The 11,929-nt window shown below is 36.7% G+C and overlaps 2 protein-coding genes across 3 annotated transcripts in view; one reads left to right on the forward strand and one right to left on the reverse strand.

Annotated features, from left to right (window-relative positions):
• The window catches only part of LOC106882309 (ribonuclease P protein subunit p29), a 14,344-nt gene extending 6,220 nt beyond the window's left edge, over positions 1-8,124 (forward strand). For both annotated transcript variants that reach the window (XM_014932944.2, XM_014932952.2), the window contains exons 4-8: positions 7-227; positions 1,892-1,960; positions 2,771-2,946; positions 5,971-6,107; positions 7,633-8,124. In XM_014932944.2, coding sequence (XP_014788430.1) covers positions 7-227; positions 1,892-1,960; positions 2,771-2,946; positions 5,971-6,107 — 603 coding nt within the window. In that variant the 3' untranslated portion in view covers positions 7,633-8,124. The remainder of the gene's footprint in view (positions 1-6; positions 228-1,891; positions 1,961-2,770; positions 2,947-5,970; positions 6,108-7,632) is intronic.
• Positions 6,831-11,929, reverse strand: part of LOC106882326 (probable phospholipid-transporting ATPase IIB) — a 103,678-nt gene continuing 98,579 nt past the window's right edge. Inside the window, exons 20-25 of the mRNA XM_014932972.1 lie at positions 11,487-11,575; positions 10,886-11,017; positions 10,002-10,110; positions 9,729-9,786; positions 8,326-8,529; positions 6,831-7,473 (exon numbers count right to left, since the gene is read on the reverse strand). Coding sequence (XP_014788458.1) covers positions 7,337-7,473; positions 8,326-8,529; positions 9,729-9,786; positions 10,002-10,110; positions 10,886-11,017; positions 11,487-11,575 — 729 coding nt within the window. The 3' untranslated portion in view covers positions 6,831-7,336. The remainder of the gene's footprint in view (positions 7,474-8,325; positions 8,530-9,728; positions 9,787-10,001; positions 10,111-10,885; positions 11,018-11,486; positions 11,576-11,929) is intronic.

Here is an 11,929-nt window from a genome sequence, read left to right on the forward strand (position 1 = left end):
TTTCAGAGCCAGGAAGATTTACAAGAAAACTTCCTTGTCAACTTTTTAGTCCAAAATGTCCCAAATTCGAAACATCTTGATTTCATCAAAGACAATAAAATTCAAACATGGTGGGAATGCTGGAATACACGACGGCATCTCACCAAATCTAAACATCACAAGAAAACTCTATCATCCAAACTGAGGAAACAATTGAAAATATTTCACATTCAACCTGAAGTCCAAAAGTGAGAAATTCTTGTCATTGTAGTTGTTACTGTTTCTCTCTCTCTCTCTCTCTCTTCTCTAAATTATTACATTAGGCATTGAACTACTGACTTTGTTGTAAAAAAGCCTTGTTGTAAATATTACTCTACTTCAGTTTGCTTGGTTAACAACAGTTTTCATTCATGTAACATATAAGTCAGCCATAAAAAAAAAAAGTTTGCAAATTATATTTCAGATGTACTCACAGGTAATAAAAACATTAAGAAGTAATTTTGAAGTCTGTTTGACTGATAAGAGAAATGAAGTAACATTGTAACAGTTCGTGTTTAATACTGTAAATGATACTTGACATCACTAGTAGTAGCATTAATGTTTTAAATCTCTTGTAGCCATACATCTAATGAAATACACTGTCAATGCATTTTAAAAAATAATAAACTCTTTCTTGTGGGTTAATAAAATAACTAACTTTATCATTATTAAGCTGCTACTTGGAGTCATCATCATCATCATCATCATTTAACGTCCGCTTTCCATGCTAGCATGGGTTGGATGATTTGACTGAAGACTGGCGAACCAGATGGCTGCACCAGGCTCCAATCTGATCTGGCAGAGTTTCTATACAGCTGGATGCCCTTCCTAACGCCAACCACTCCGAGAGTGTAGGGGGTGCTTTTACGTGCCACCAGCACGAGGGCCAGTCAGGCAGTACTGGCAATGGCCACACTCAAAATGGTGTTTTATACGTGCCACCTGCACAGGAGCCAGTCCAGCGGCACTGGCAACAACCTCGCTCGAATGTTTTTTCACATGCCAGTAAGATAACGCTGGTAACGATCACGCTCAAATGGTACTATTTACGTGCCACTGGCGTGGAAGCCAGACAACTGCTCTGGCAATGATCACACTTGGACGGTGCTCTTAGCGCTCCACTGGCACAGGTGCCAGTCATCGAATTTGGTTCAATCATGATTTCAAATTCACTTGCTCCAACAGGTCTTTGCAAGCAGAGTTTAGTGTCCAATGAAGGAGAGGTTGGCATGGGAGCCAGTTGTCGAATTTGGTTCGATTTCGATTTTACTTGCCTCAACATGGTCTTCGCAAGCAGAGTTTAGTGTCCAATGAAGGAAAGGTACGCATAAGTGGACTGGCTACACCCCTGGCAGAGGCCTCGGATTATATATATATATATAAGTGAAAGATATATACAATGGTAAGAAATTACTGATTGACCAGTTGTCAAATAAAATATGATACACACACACACACATTACCTCTTTCTACTCTTCATCTCCTGGCATAAAGTTACCTACTTCCCCACTCCTTGGGGTTCATAGTCTTGCAAGCTGCATTGTTGGTGGCATCCAACTATAGAAATGTCAAAACAGACACTGAAGCACAATGCAGTCCTTTGGCGCATCAGATTCCGTCAAATCATTCAACTTATGCCTGCATGGAATGAAGGTATTAAATGATATATAGCTGAACATTGTTTATTTCTTGGAAGATTGGGACATTCTAAATAGTTCACTATAACCTCCTCAGTGCAGATTATCTAAATGTGATCGAGAGAAGAATTATCTTCACTATTTAACTGGTACTTAATAAAGCCCCAAGCTGACTCTGTCAATCAATTACCTTCACTATTTGATGATGTTTCTACTTCCTTTTTACTTTTTGTCAGGTTTCATAACTTTCTTCCCCTCCATAAATTATGGAAACAGTATATGAAGCAATTAATTCAGTTTGAGAAGTAAGTAGTTATTTTCGTCTGAAAACTTTTTGAAAAATAATTTTCTATTGTTTATATAAATTTTTGACCCGTTTTGTAAGACAGATTGGGATGTTGGGTTGCAGGCGTTTTAACACTGCTGACTTGCTGCTGAAGGCAGACAAGCACACAACATTGTAACATAAATAAAGGAAAGAAAATGTACTGAAATGAAAATGAAATTATTAAATATGGAGTTATGTCCCCTCAAATGACATGTACACACTGCAAAAGATTATTGTTAACGAATGGTGATTTATTTATACGGGGCTGTCTGGTCTCTTTGGTATAAAAGGAGAGCACGATTGTCTGAATTATGACAAATGCGTAGTTCAGTTCACATGGTTTTGTGCACATTTTTTCTAACATGGATATGGGCTTTTAAAGTGTCTTGATTTAATTTTATGTTCATTGTTCATTCAAATGTACCAGAAAAACATAGCTTTGTGTAGTTTCTGTTTGATAATTATGAGCATCTTTATACGTTTTTTGCTTCTGTGATGGTCCATGCACAACTTGTAAAATTGTTATGTAGAAACATACTTTTTCTCAGTGCTAAAACATTCCTAACCCCCTTATAAGAGCCAGATTACCTGAAGTATTTTCTAATAAGTACAAGATAATTGATGGAATAAATTCAATAGACTCACAACTCATGACCTAAAATGAAAATTTAAATTGAAATGCTTAACATTCTTAACAAGAAATCAATGTTGGTTGAATGTAATAGGTTTTCTTATTTATCTAAATTTTAATCTTAAATCAATAATCCTTTAATCCCCACTCTTGCAGCATTAACCCAAACAATTTAACGGCTGTCAATCTGAAGGTTTTGAAAGCTGATTATCATGGATGTTACCTCACGGTTTCCAAGTCAAAATGTCCCTCATATGTTGGCACAACTGGCATTGTTCTTATGGAGACCAAGAACATTTTCAAAATAATTACAAAAGATGATAAATTCAAATGTACGTATCTTAAGCACCACCATCTTTCTCATTCTCTGTCTCTATCTTCCTCTCTCCCCTTCTCCAATTGGGGTATCTTTGTATCTCCTCAACAGCAAGATACCAGTCTTTATCCCTCTGTAACGCTTTTAACCTCTCATCAACTGACACAAAGCCACCTCCCTCGATACTACTTCTCCCCAATTCAGGGAACTTTGTCTTGCAAGTTGCTCAGTGACTCCAGCAGTACTGGTACCATGAAAAGTGCACGCAATACACTCTGTAAATTGGTTGGTGTTAGAAAGGGCATCCAGCTGTAAAAAACATGTCAAAACGGACAATAGAACTTGACACAACCCTCTGGCTTGCCAACTCTTTTCAAACCAGCCATTCCATACCAGCATTGGAAAATGTACATTAAATTCTGATGATGTATCTTTTATCTTGCTTCAGTCATTAGATTGTGACCTTGCTGGGGCACTGCCATTAAGGGTTTAGTCAAACAAATTGATCCCAGCACTGACTTTTAAGTTTGGTACTTATTTTATCAGAATAGTTGTCAAGCACTAGTGAAGGGGACACACAGACACATATACATATAAATGTGCTTGTACGTATATGTTCCAGGCATATGGAAAACCCACTTCTTTCCATCGAGGGCTTAGATACTCCAATATTAGACTGTTTTCTTTAATCAATACACGGTGATCGTTTATAAGCTTTAAGCTTATAAATATTCATCATCATCGAAATCGAGTTAAATCCGACGACTGGCACCCATGCCAACGTCATCTCCTTCATTGGACACGAAACTCAGCTTGCGAAGACTTGTTGGGGCAAGCGAAAGTGAAATCGTGATGGCACCTGTGCCCAGCGTCGCCTTTCTGGCACTTGTGCCCGCGGCATGTGTAAGGACTTTCGAGCGAGATTATTGCCAGTGCCCCTGGACTGGCTCTTGTGCGGGTGGCACATAAAATACACCATTTGAGCGTAGCCGTTGCCAGTACCGCCTGACTGGCCTTCGTGCCAGCAGCACGTAAAAGCACTCACTACACTCTCTGAGTGGTTGGCGTTAGGAAGGGCATCCAGCTGTAGAAACTCTGCCAAATCAGATTGGAGCCTGGTGTAGCCATCTGGTTTCACCAGTCCTCAGTCAAATCATCCAACCCATGCTAGCATGGAAAGCGGACGTTAAACGATGATGATGATACACACACACAACATCATCATCGTTTAACATCCGTTTTCCATGCTGGCATGGGTTGGATGGTTTGACTGAGAACTGGTAAACCAGATGGCTACACCAGGCTCCAATCTGATTTGGCAAGGTTTCTATGGCTGGATGCCCTTCCTAAGGCCAACCATTCCAAGAGTGTAGTGGGTGGTTTTTACGTGCCACTGACCTGACACCGGCATCAGCCATAACTGGGGTCTCACTTGGTTTGGCAGTTCAACACAAGCATGGTATATCACCATGAGGCCCAATGCTTGAATGGTGCTTTTATGTGCTGCCGGCACAGGTGCCAGCCAGACAGCACAGGTGCCAGCCAGACAGCACTGGCATTGGCCAGAACTATGATTTCACTTGGTTCAAAAGGTCTTCACAAGCACAGCATATCACCCAACAATTGAAGTGTGCTTTTAATGGACCACTTACGCAACACTGGCATCGGCCATGACTACGATCTCACTCGGCTTAACGTCACTGCCTCCATGAGGCGCAACACACGAACAGTGCTTTTTATGTGCCATGAGTGTCAGTCAGGCTGCTCTGGCCTTGGCTACAACTTATTATTTACAGAAAATGCACATGTTTGTTTAAAAAACTATAAAATTATACTTCTTAAGTCTAACAGGAAAAAGTGAGTGGGTATGATGGTGTAATGGTTAGCACACTTACTGCAAATATAAGAGGTGTGAGTTCAAGTCCCATGTGTACAGAAAACCCGTTTTTTTCCATCATGGGCTTATATACTTCAATATTAGACTATTTTCTTTAGTCAATACATGGTGATCGCTTATAAGCTTTAAGCTTATAAAATATTATTATTACTTAACAGTATATATATATCATTCATCATCATTTAACGTCCGCTTTCCATGCTAACATGGGTTGGATGGTTTGACTGGGGACTGGTGTGCCAGATGGCTGCACCAGGCTCCAATCTGATCTGGCAGAGTTTCTACAGCTGGATGCCCTTCCTAACGCCAACCACTCCAAGAGTGTAGTGGGTGCTTTTACGTGGTACTGGCAGTGACCACGCTCAAATGGTGTTTCTACATGTCACCTGCACAGGAGCCAGTCCAGTGGCACTGGCAACACCTTCATTCGAATGTTGTTTTCCACATACCACTGGCACAAGTGCCAGTAAGGCGACGCTGGTAACGATCGTGCTCGAATGGTGCTTTTTATATACCACTGGTACAGGGGCCAGTCAGCGTCCCTGGCAGAGATCACGCTCGGATGGTGCTCTTAGCGCTCCACTAGCACGGATGCCAGTGATGCAGTGCTATCATCGAATTTGATTTCGATTTCACTTGCCTCAACAGGTCTTATATATATATGATGGACTCTCCTGTTGCAAACAACCTATACAGATGGTTTGTTTATAGTGACCAAATGTTTGTGCTGCACATTAGTTCATTCCCTGTATCCCCAATCAATATTGCCTATACAGGTGCACTGTCTGCCACTTTGAAGTGATTGCAGAGCAATGTGAAATGAAGTGTTTTTGTTATAGAACTAAAACTACAATCTTGCTATCATGAATGCAGTACCCCTAGACCACACACTGGACTCTTATACAATTTTCCCTCTACCAAATTAGTTCACAAGCCATTGATCAACTCAGGTTATAATAGATGATACTTGCCCAAGGTGCCCCGCAATGGGACTGTACCTGAAATTACATGGTTGCAAAGTTAACCACATAGCCAAAACATGACATATATTTTCTTTTTATGTCTTGAGTTTTCTCAATTTGACTTCTTACTTCACTTTCGGATCTTTATAGTCTGGATTATTTTTTTTCTTTCTTTCTACAGGTATACCTAAGAAAAATTCAGTATTCTGTTTCAGTCTTGATGCCTATTGTTTCACTCTGTATGGTAACCACATGAAGGTGAAAGCCAGTGAAAGAAGCCACCGGAAATTTAAAACTAAATCAACAATAGACCTATGAGTAAATAAATTTTTTTCCAACATTTTTTTTTTTTTTTTTGAAACACCATTTTGGAACTTGAGATGGGAGGGTGTATTGATACCCTCTTGAATCCCATGTAACCAGCTTGCAAGATGATGGTTTCCTGATCTAGAAACTACTTCCAAGGGACACTTTACTGGATCTTTTTTTTTAACACCTTCTCTTCAGATCTACATATTCAATCCTTTATGCTTTTCTAATATATTAAATCAGTAACCCACTTTGCTAATTACTTTTTACACAATTTTAACTAAAGCCCCAAAACAACCACCTATATTGGGTTGCATTATCATTTAACATGTTGTCATGGTTTGACAGGAGCTGGCCAACCAGGGAGCTGTCTAGGCTCCAATTGTCTGCTTTGATATGGTTTCTGTGGCAGGGTGTCGTTCCTCACACCAACCACTTTACAGAGTGCACTGGGTGCTTTATATATGGTGCCAGCACATGCTTTGTATGTGGCACCAGCCTTAAAACAACCACCTGTTTCTAACTCTGCATATACTCTGTAAAAAAATAGTTCTCGTTCTTAATAGTTTTTAACTCTAACACTGTTAAAAGCACAATTCATTTTTTGATGAAGTAGGGGTTAATGTAGTATTTGTAACTGATAACTAGTATAACAAGTAGTTCTAATAATTAGGAGGGGATAGTATTTAAAGCAATATGGCTTATGTCAGTAAAATAAATACAACTCCAAAGTTGGAAACTTTACACTTTATTTAATCAATAACTTATTTTTTAATAAGACATTTGAAATAATTTAAGAGTCCATTAAAAACAAACATTGTTGACATATTGCAGGCATTGCCACATCAAACTGGCAGAATTTTCTGGAAGAATAAGGATTTCATTAACATTTGAACATCTGAAGTGTTTCAGTGAAATATTTCAGATGAGAAGTCTGTATGGGAAGAAGCATCTGAGCGAAATACATAGAGAAGCTGCTCGATATGTCAGTATGGTCCTTTAAAACATGTCTAAGGTGAGATGGTAGCTGATGATGGTGGATGAAATTAATATGAACAAGAGAGGTGGTAGACAAGCAAAAATTGTCCTTCTGAAAATATCATTCAAGATGTTACAAGAAGTCTCCTTGCCTCTCTGCAATTAACATTGAACCATACTAAAAAAAAAAAAAAACTTGAATTCAGCAAGTAGTTGTTTGTTTTTTGTTATTAAATATTTGCTATAGCTGTGTTAAACTGTTAGGGTGTCAACTTTGAATAAACTGTTGGTGAGAACTTTTTACGTATGTATTTCAGAATGTACAAAGGAATACAGCTGATGGAAGTGATCACAACTACCTTCCACATGAAGCTTCCTGTCTTTAGAAAAGACTCGTCTACAAAAGAAAAATAAGTTTGAGGTTATACAACAAAAACTGCAATAATGGAACAGTTGGAGAATTTATCAATGTAGAGTGTGGGAAGGGTTTTTAGAACATTTACTTATCAGTATTTAACTCTTTTCAAAGCAATTAAATGATTTTCATTTCTTTCAGATCCCGCGTGGTAAATAAAATGAAAAGGACATGCAGTCAGCGTTGTCATGTGTGTGGAACACAGCAATTTTAGAAAGATCTTTTGTATACAAAGCTGAGAGCCTTTAGTGAGAGTATTTCAATTGCAATAAAGAGACAAGAAAATATTCAAAATATGCAGGTACTATATAGATACAGCAATTCATCCAATAGGTTCAAAACATTGATGCTGATCCAAGAAAAATCAATGAGAGCCATCATCAGAGAACTTCAAAGAGTGAACTATCAGAACTGTGATGCTTGAAAACATGTACTGAGGAACAGTACATCCTCACAATACTATAGCTTCACTAGAGACAACCATTGTCCAGGTGATGTCTAAAATGAAGAATGACCATTTAGTGTAAACAAGCCAAATACTGAAGTAGAAGGCATATTCATAAACTAGTCTTTTAAGAAAGCTTATCAAGAATGTGTACAAATTTTTATTAAAACATTGGGTCACCCCATGAATGTGGTTTTTTATACTTTCATTTTTCAAAAATTTTTGCTAGGTAAGTGTTGTTTTATTAAATTACTAAATATATCTTCAAATGCCTTTCAATCTTGTATTTTAATGATAAGCAAAGAAACCAAAATATCTCTAAATTCCATGTTAGTGAAATAACACTGTAAAAGTTGACAAAAAAAATAAAGTGCCTTTCTTTAACTTACCAAAGAAGTCTTTGAAGACAAAAAGTGAAATAACATAAATGCCAAGACTGAGAAACTCTGCCACTATCATCAACCAGTGCCACATTTGAACAGTTAATGCCACCATTAGCAGTTCAGTAAGGATAAGTGATGTAAATGTTATGGCTACAACATGGATAAATTCCTCTTCGAACAGCAGTAGGGCTCCATACATGATGGTACCTCCTAGAATAGAAAACAGTTCAACATTTAGAAATATTTCTGAGTCATCTTTTTTTCTTTATTATGTCCACTTTTTATATGTTCACATAGGTTTGACAACAAGAGTTGTTGAGGCAGTAAGTGATGGCCAAATGCTCTTTTCATCACCAACTTTTTTTCAAATTTCAACACAAACCCAGCAAGTTAGAGGGAGGGATAAATCAATTACATCGAACGGGTACTTATTTTATCAACCTCGAAAGGATTAAAGGCAAAGTCAGTCTCAGCAGAATTTGAACTCAGAATCTAAAACAGACAAAATACTGCTAAATATTTTGCCCGGCGTATTAACAATTCTGCTAGCTCACTGCATTAAAAGGTAAGTTGCATCGGCCAATTTTTATGAAATAAAGTATTTTTATTCCACTGGTCTTCACGTCTGACAAAACCACAGAGGTTTATACAGATTGAAAATATATATATATATATTGTTTACAAGAGATGTAGACACCATCACCTTTTTCACTCATGATGACAATGTGAAAATTGACGTTTGCCCAAAGTGTTATACTGGGGGATGGAACTCAAAACCATGTTGCTGCAAAGCAAACTCCTTAACCACACAGCCAGTAAACAAAAGAGTGTGAATTACAAAAACTATTCCCCAGAACAGCAGACCTGACTAGTGTAAACTGGTAAAACAGAAACTGTCATGTAGAGTACAAGTATTGAAGTTCTATCAGTGACCGATTTCAGCTAAATCTGGTGTTGACTATAGATTCAGGAGAAACCATGCAAGGAAAAAGTGGTGCATTTGCTTCCTACTATAAAGTCAAAGAAATCATGGAAATGGAATGGCAACTTTAATGAGAGTATGGATAGAAGAGTAGGTTTGTGGGCCGGTAGATTTTTTTAATGCACAGAGGGGTAAATGGGTGGACTATAGAAAGTGATGGAGGTGTCAAAAGAAAATCAAAGTATCTAGGACAGTGGAGCCTATTAGTAAGTGTTGATTTATGGAATGAAAATTCATGGCTGATTCCAGTGAACAGGGCTTCGATACAACCAATGAAGAGGTTGGTGTAATTAATGCCCATCTTGGTATCCATGGTATCATTAGTGGTTTACTGATAGAACAATTAACACGCGAAAATGAAATAGTACAAAGTCTACGTGTGTTTCAATGTCATTTAATTATAAATAGATTATAAAACTGAACTAACCTTGGTAAATACTTATTAAAACCCACAGGAAAAATGTTTTAAATGATAAGGACCGGCCCTGAAAATATTAAAAAAAACTGTGTATCAGTTCACATTTTGTTAAATAAAAGTTAGAGAAGTTCAACCAATAGCTTAAGCAAAGATCAGCCTTATTAACATTGTAACAAAAGGAAAGAGTTAACTATAATTTGGACTATGAGGAAATAAATAAGTTATAAAGACAGACCTTCAAAAGGTTAAATTAATTTTGGAAAAGTAAAGGAGTCAGATTACCTTTGTTAATTCTTTATATAACTCTGGATATGTCATGGCAATGCCTGCAGAGACATCTTTGTCAAGCACGAGAGAAAACACTGGAAACATTGTGAACACTGTAGCATATCTGAGAGAAGAAAAATAATTGAGTGAGGAGATTAATCAATAGAAAAAAAGATGCGAACTCAGAAGGAGCTGAAAGATGTCATCACAACAGAACTCTCCCACACAGCAAACATGATTTGTTAAATAAAATGAAATAGAAGTTATTACTGATTTTGTTAATGCAATCAGTGATTAGAATGATGTATAACAAAAATTATTCATCTTGAATTGGGTAATTGATGTGGAATTGTGAGTATTGCATATAGTTGGGAGTTTGATGTAGCTCGAGGGAGAGTAATGATGCTTTCAACCTCCACTGAATGAGTCAATCTCCAGTAGAGTGGAGAAAGACCAACCTTCGGTATAAAAGCTTGATGGTTACTACAACAACAACATGGTGAAATCTCTCCAACAACTCAGATTTTTATGGAACTCAAAGAAATTTAATTAATTTATAAATATGCTGAAATTTAACCGATTCACTAATCTACCTAAATAATATACTTCTATTCTAAGGGACATTCTCTGAATGTTTTTCCTTAAGATTCAATAAATTTCCTGTGTATTTTAAATAATTTGATCAGAAATAATTCAAAAATGTTCAATAAAATTGAAAGACTTAAAAAATTTTACTTGTTTTCGTGTACAAAATGAGATGTTATTAGCACAAAAATGCAGAGGATCTGTAAAGACTGGAAAGTAATGAGGTGAGCATGTTCTGCTAGATATATTGTCACTATGCATAAAATATTGAAGTCTTCAACATTAGAAATATGGTAGAAATAAACTCAACTCACCCAACCATGAGGAATCCAGGAAACAAAGACACAGAGGCAAAATAAAAGACTGAGCAGAAGACAGCCTGCATGGCTGTAATGATGAGACCACGATGGATAACAAATTGGGCCAAAGCTGCTGATCTTTTGTAGCTGAAATCATCATAGAAACATTAAGCAAAAATTACTGAGTACTTTATTAGAATCTAATTCCTTGAAACATTTTTACAGCAATACTTCTAGATGCTTATGTAAATCTGAACATCGATGAATTTTTAATATATCTCATAACACTAAGTTTTTAGTATGAAGTGAAAGTGATACCACCTATGTTAGTCAACTTGACTAAAAACACATCTTCCGTGATAAACTCATAATTGCTAGTTAGGGATAATTATGTAAGAGTTATCATAAAATGAAACTAACTTAAATATGAAAATACTTTAACAAATAAATTTAGAATGACTAGAAAACTATTGAATTTCTCCTCAAAATCTGAATTTCTATTTTTAAAAAATTGATGAGCAGTTGTAGCTTCAAACTTCTAAAAATATTAATAAGGTCAGCTGAAATAGAATATAAAATGTGGAGAATAAAAGTTAAAGAACAAGGTAAAACTCACCTGTTCCTACCATGAACCATGAGAAGATGGCCAATATAACTGAACTGATTTATTGAAAAGTCTGCTGCAAGAGCTGCCTGCTTGCCTTCCTGAAAAGTAAAAACATTCCACAGTATATCATACTTGCTAAAAATGTTATGTTCATTCAAAGTTATCAGATAATCTCTGGCAAGAAGATAAAGAGCACAAGAAACTTGTTCGCAGTAAGTAATACTCGTTAATATGAGTGAGTAATAATTTGAGTTTCTCTGTCGAAGATTGTAAAATATACATATTATGCTCAGAGCTATGCCTACCCAAAAAATGAAAACATAATTCTTAAAAATCTTGAACCAAATCTCAATTTTTTTTTTTTTTTTTTTTCTTCCAGACCGACCATTCCATTCTCCACAAAATAAGATTCTGAATTAAGATCCTTTTTCAGCATTTGAAAATTATAAACT

This window comes from Octopus bimaculoides, chromosome 1 (assembly GCF_001194135.2).
Source record: "Octopus bimaculoides isolate UCB-OBI-ISO-001 chromosome 1, ASM119413v2, whole genome shotgun sequence".
NCBI classification, from domain to species: domain Eukaryota; kingdom Metazoa; phylum Mollusca; class Cephalopoda; order Octopoda; family Octopodidae; genus Octopus; species Octopus bimaculoides.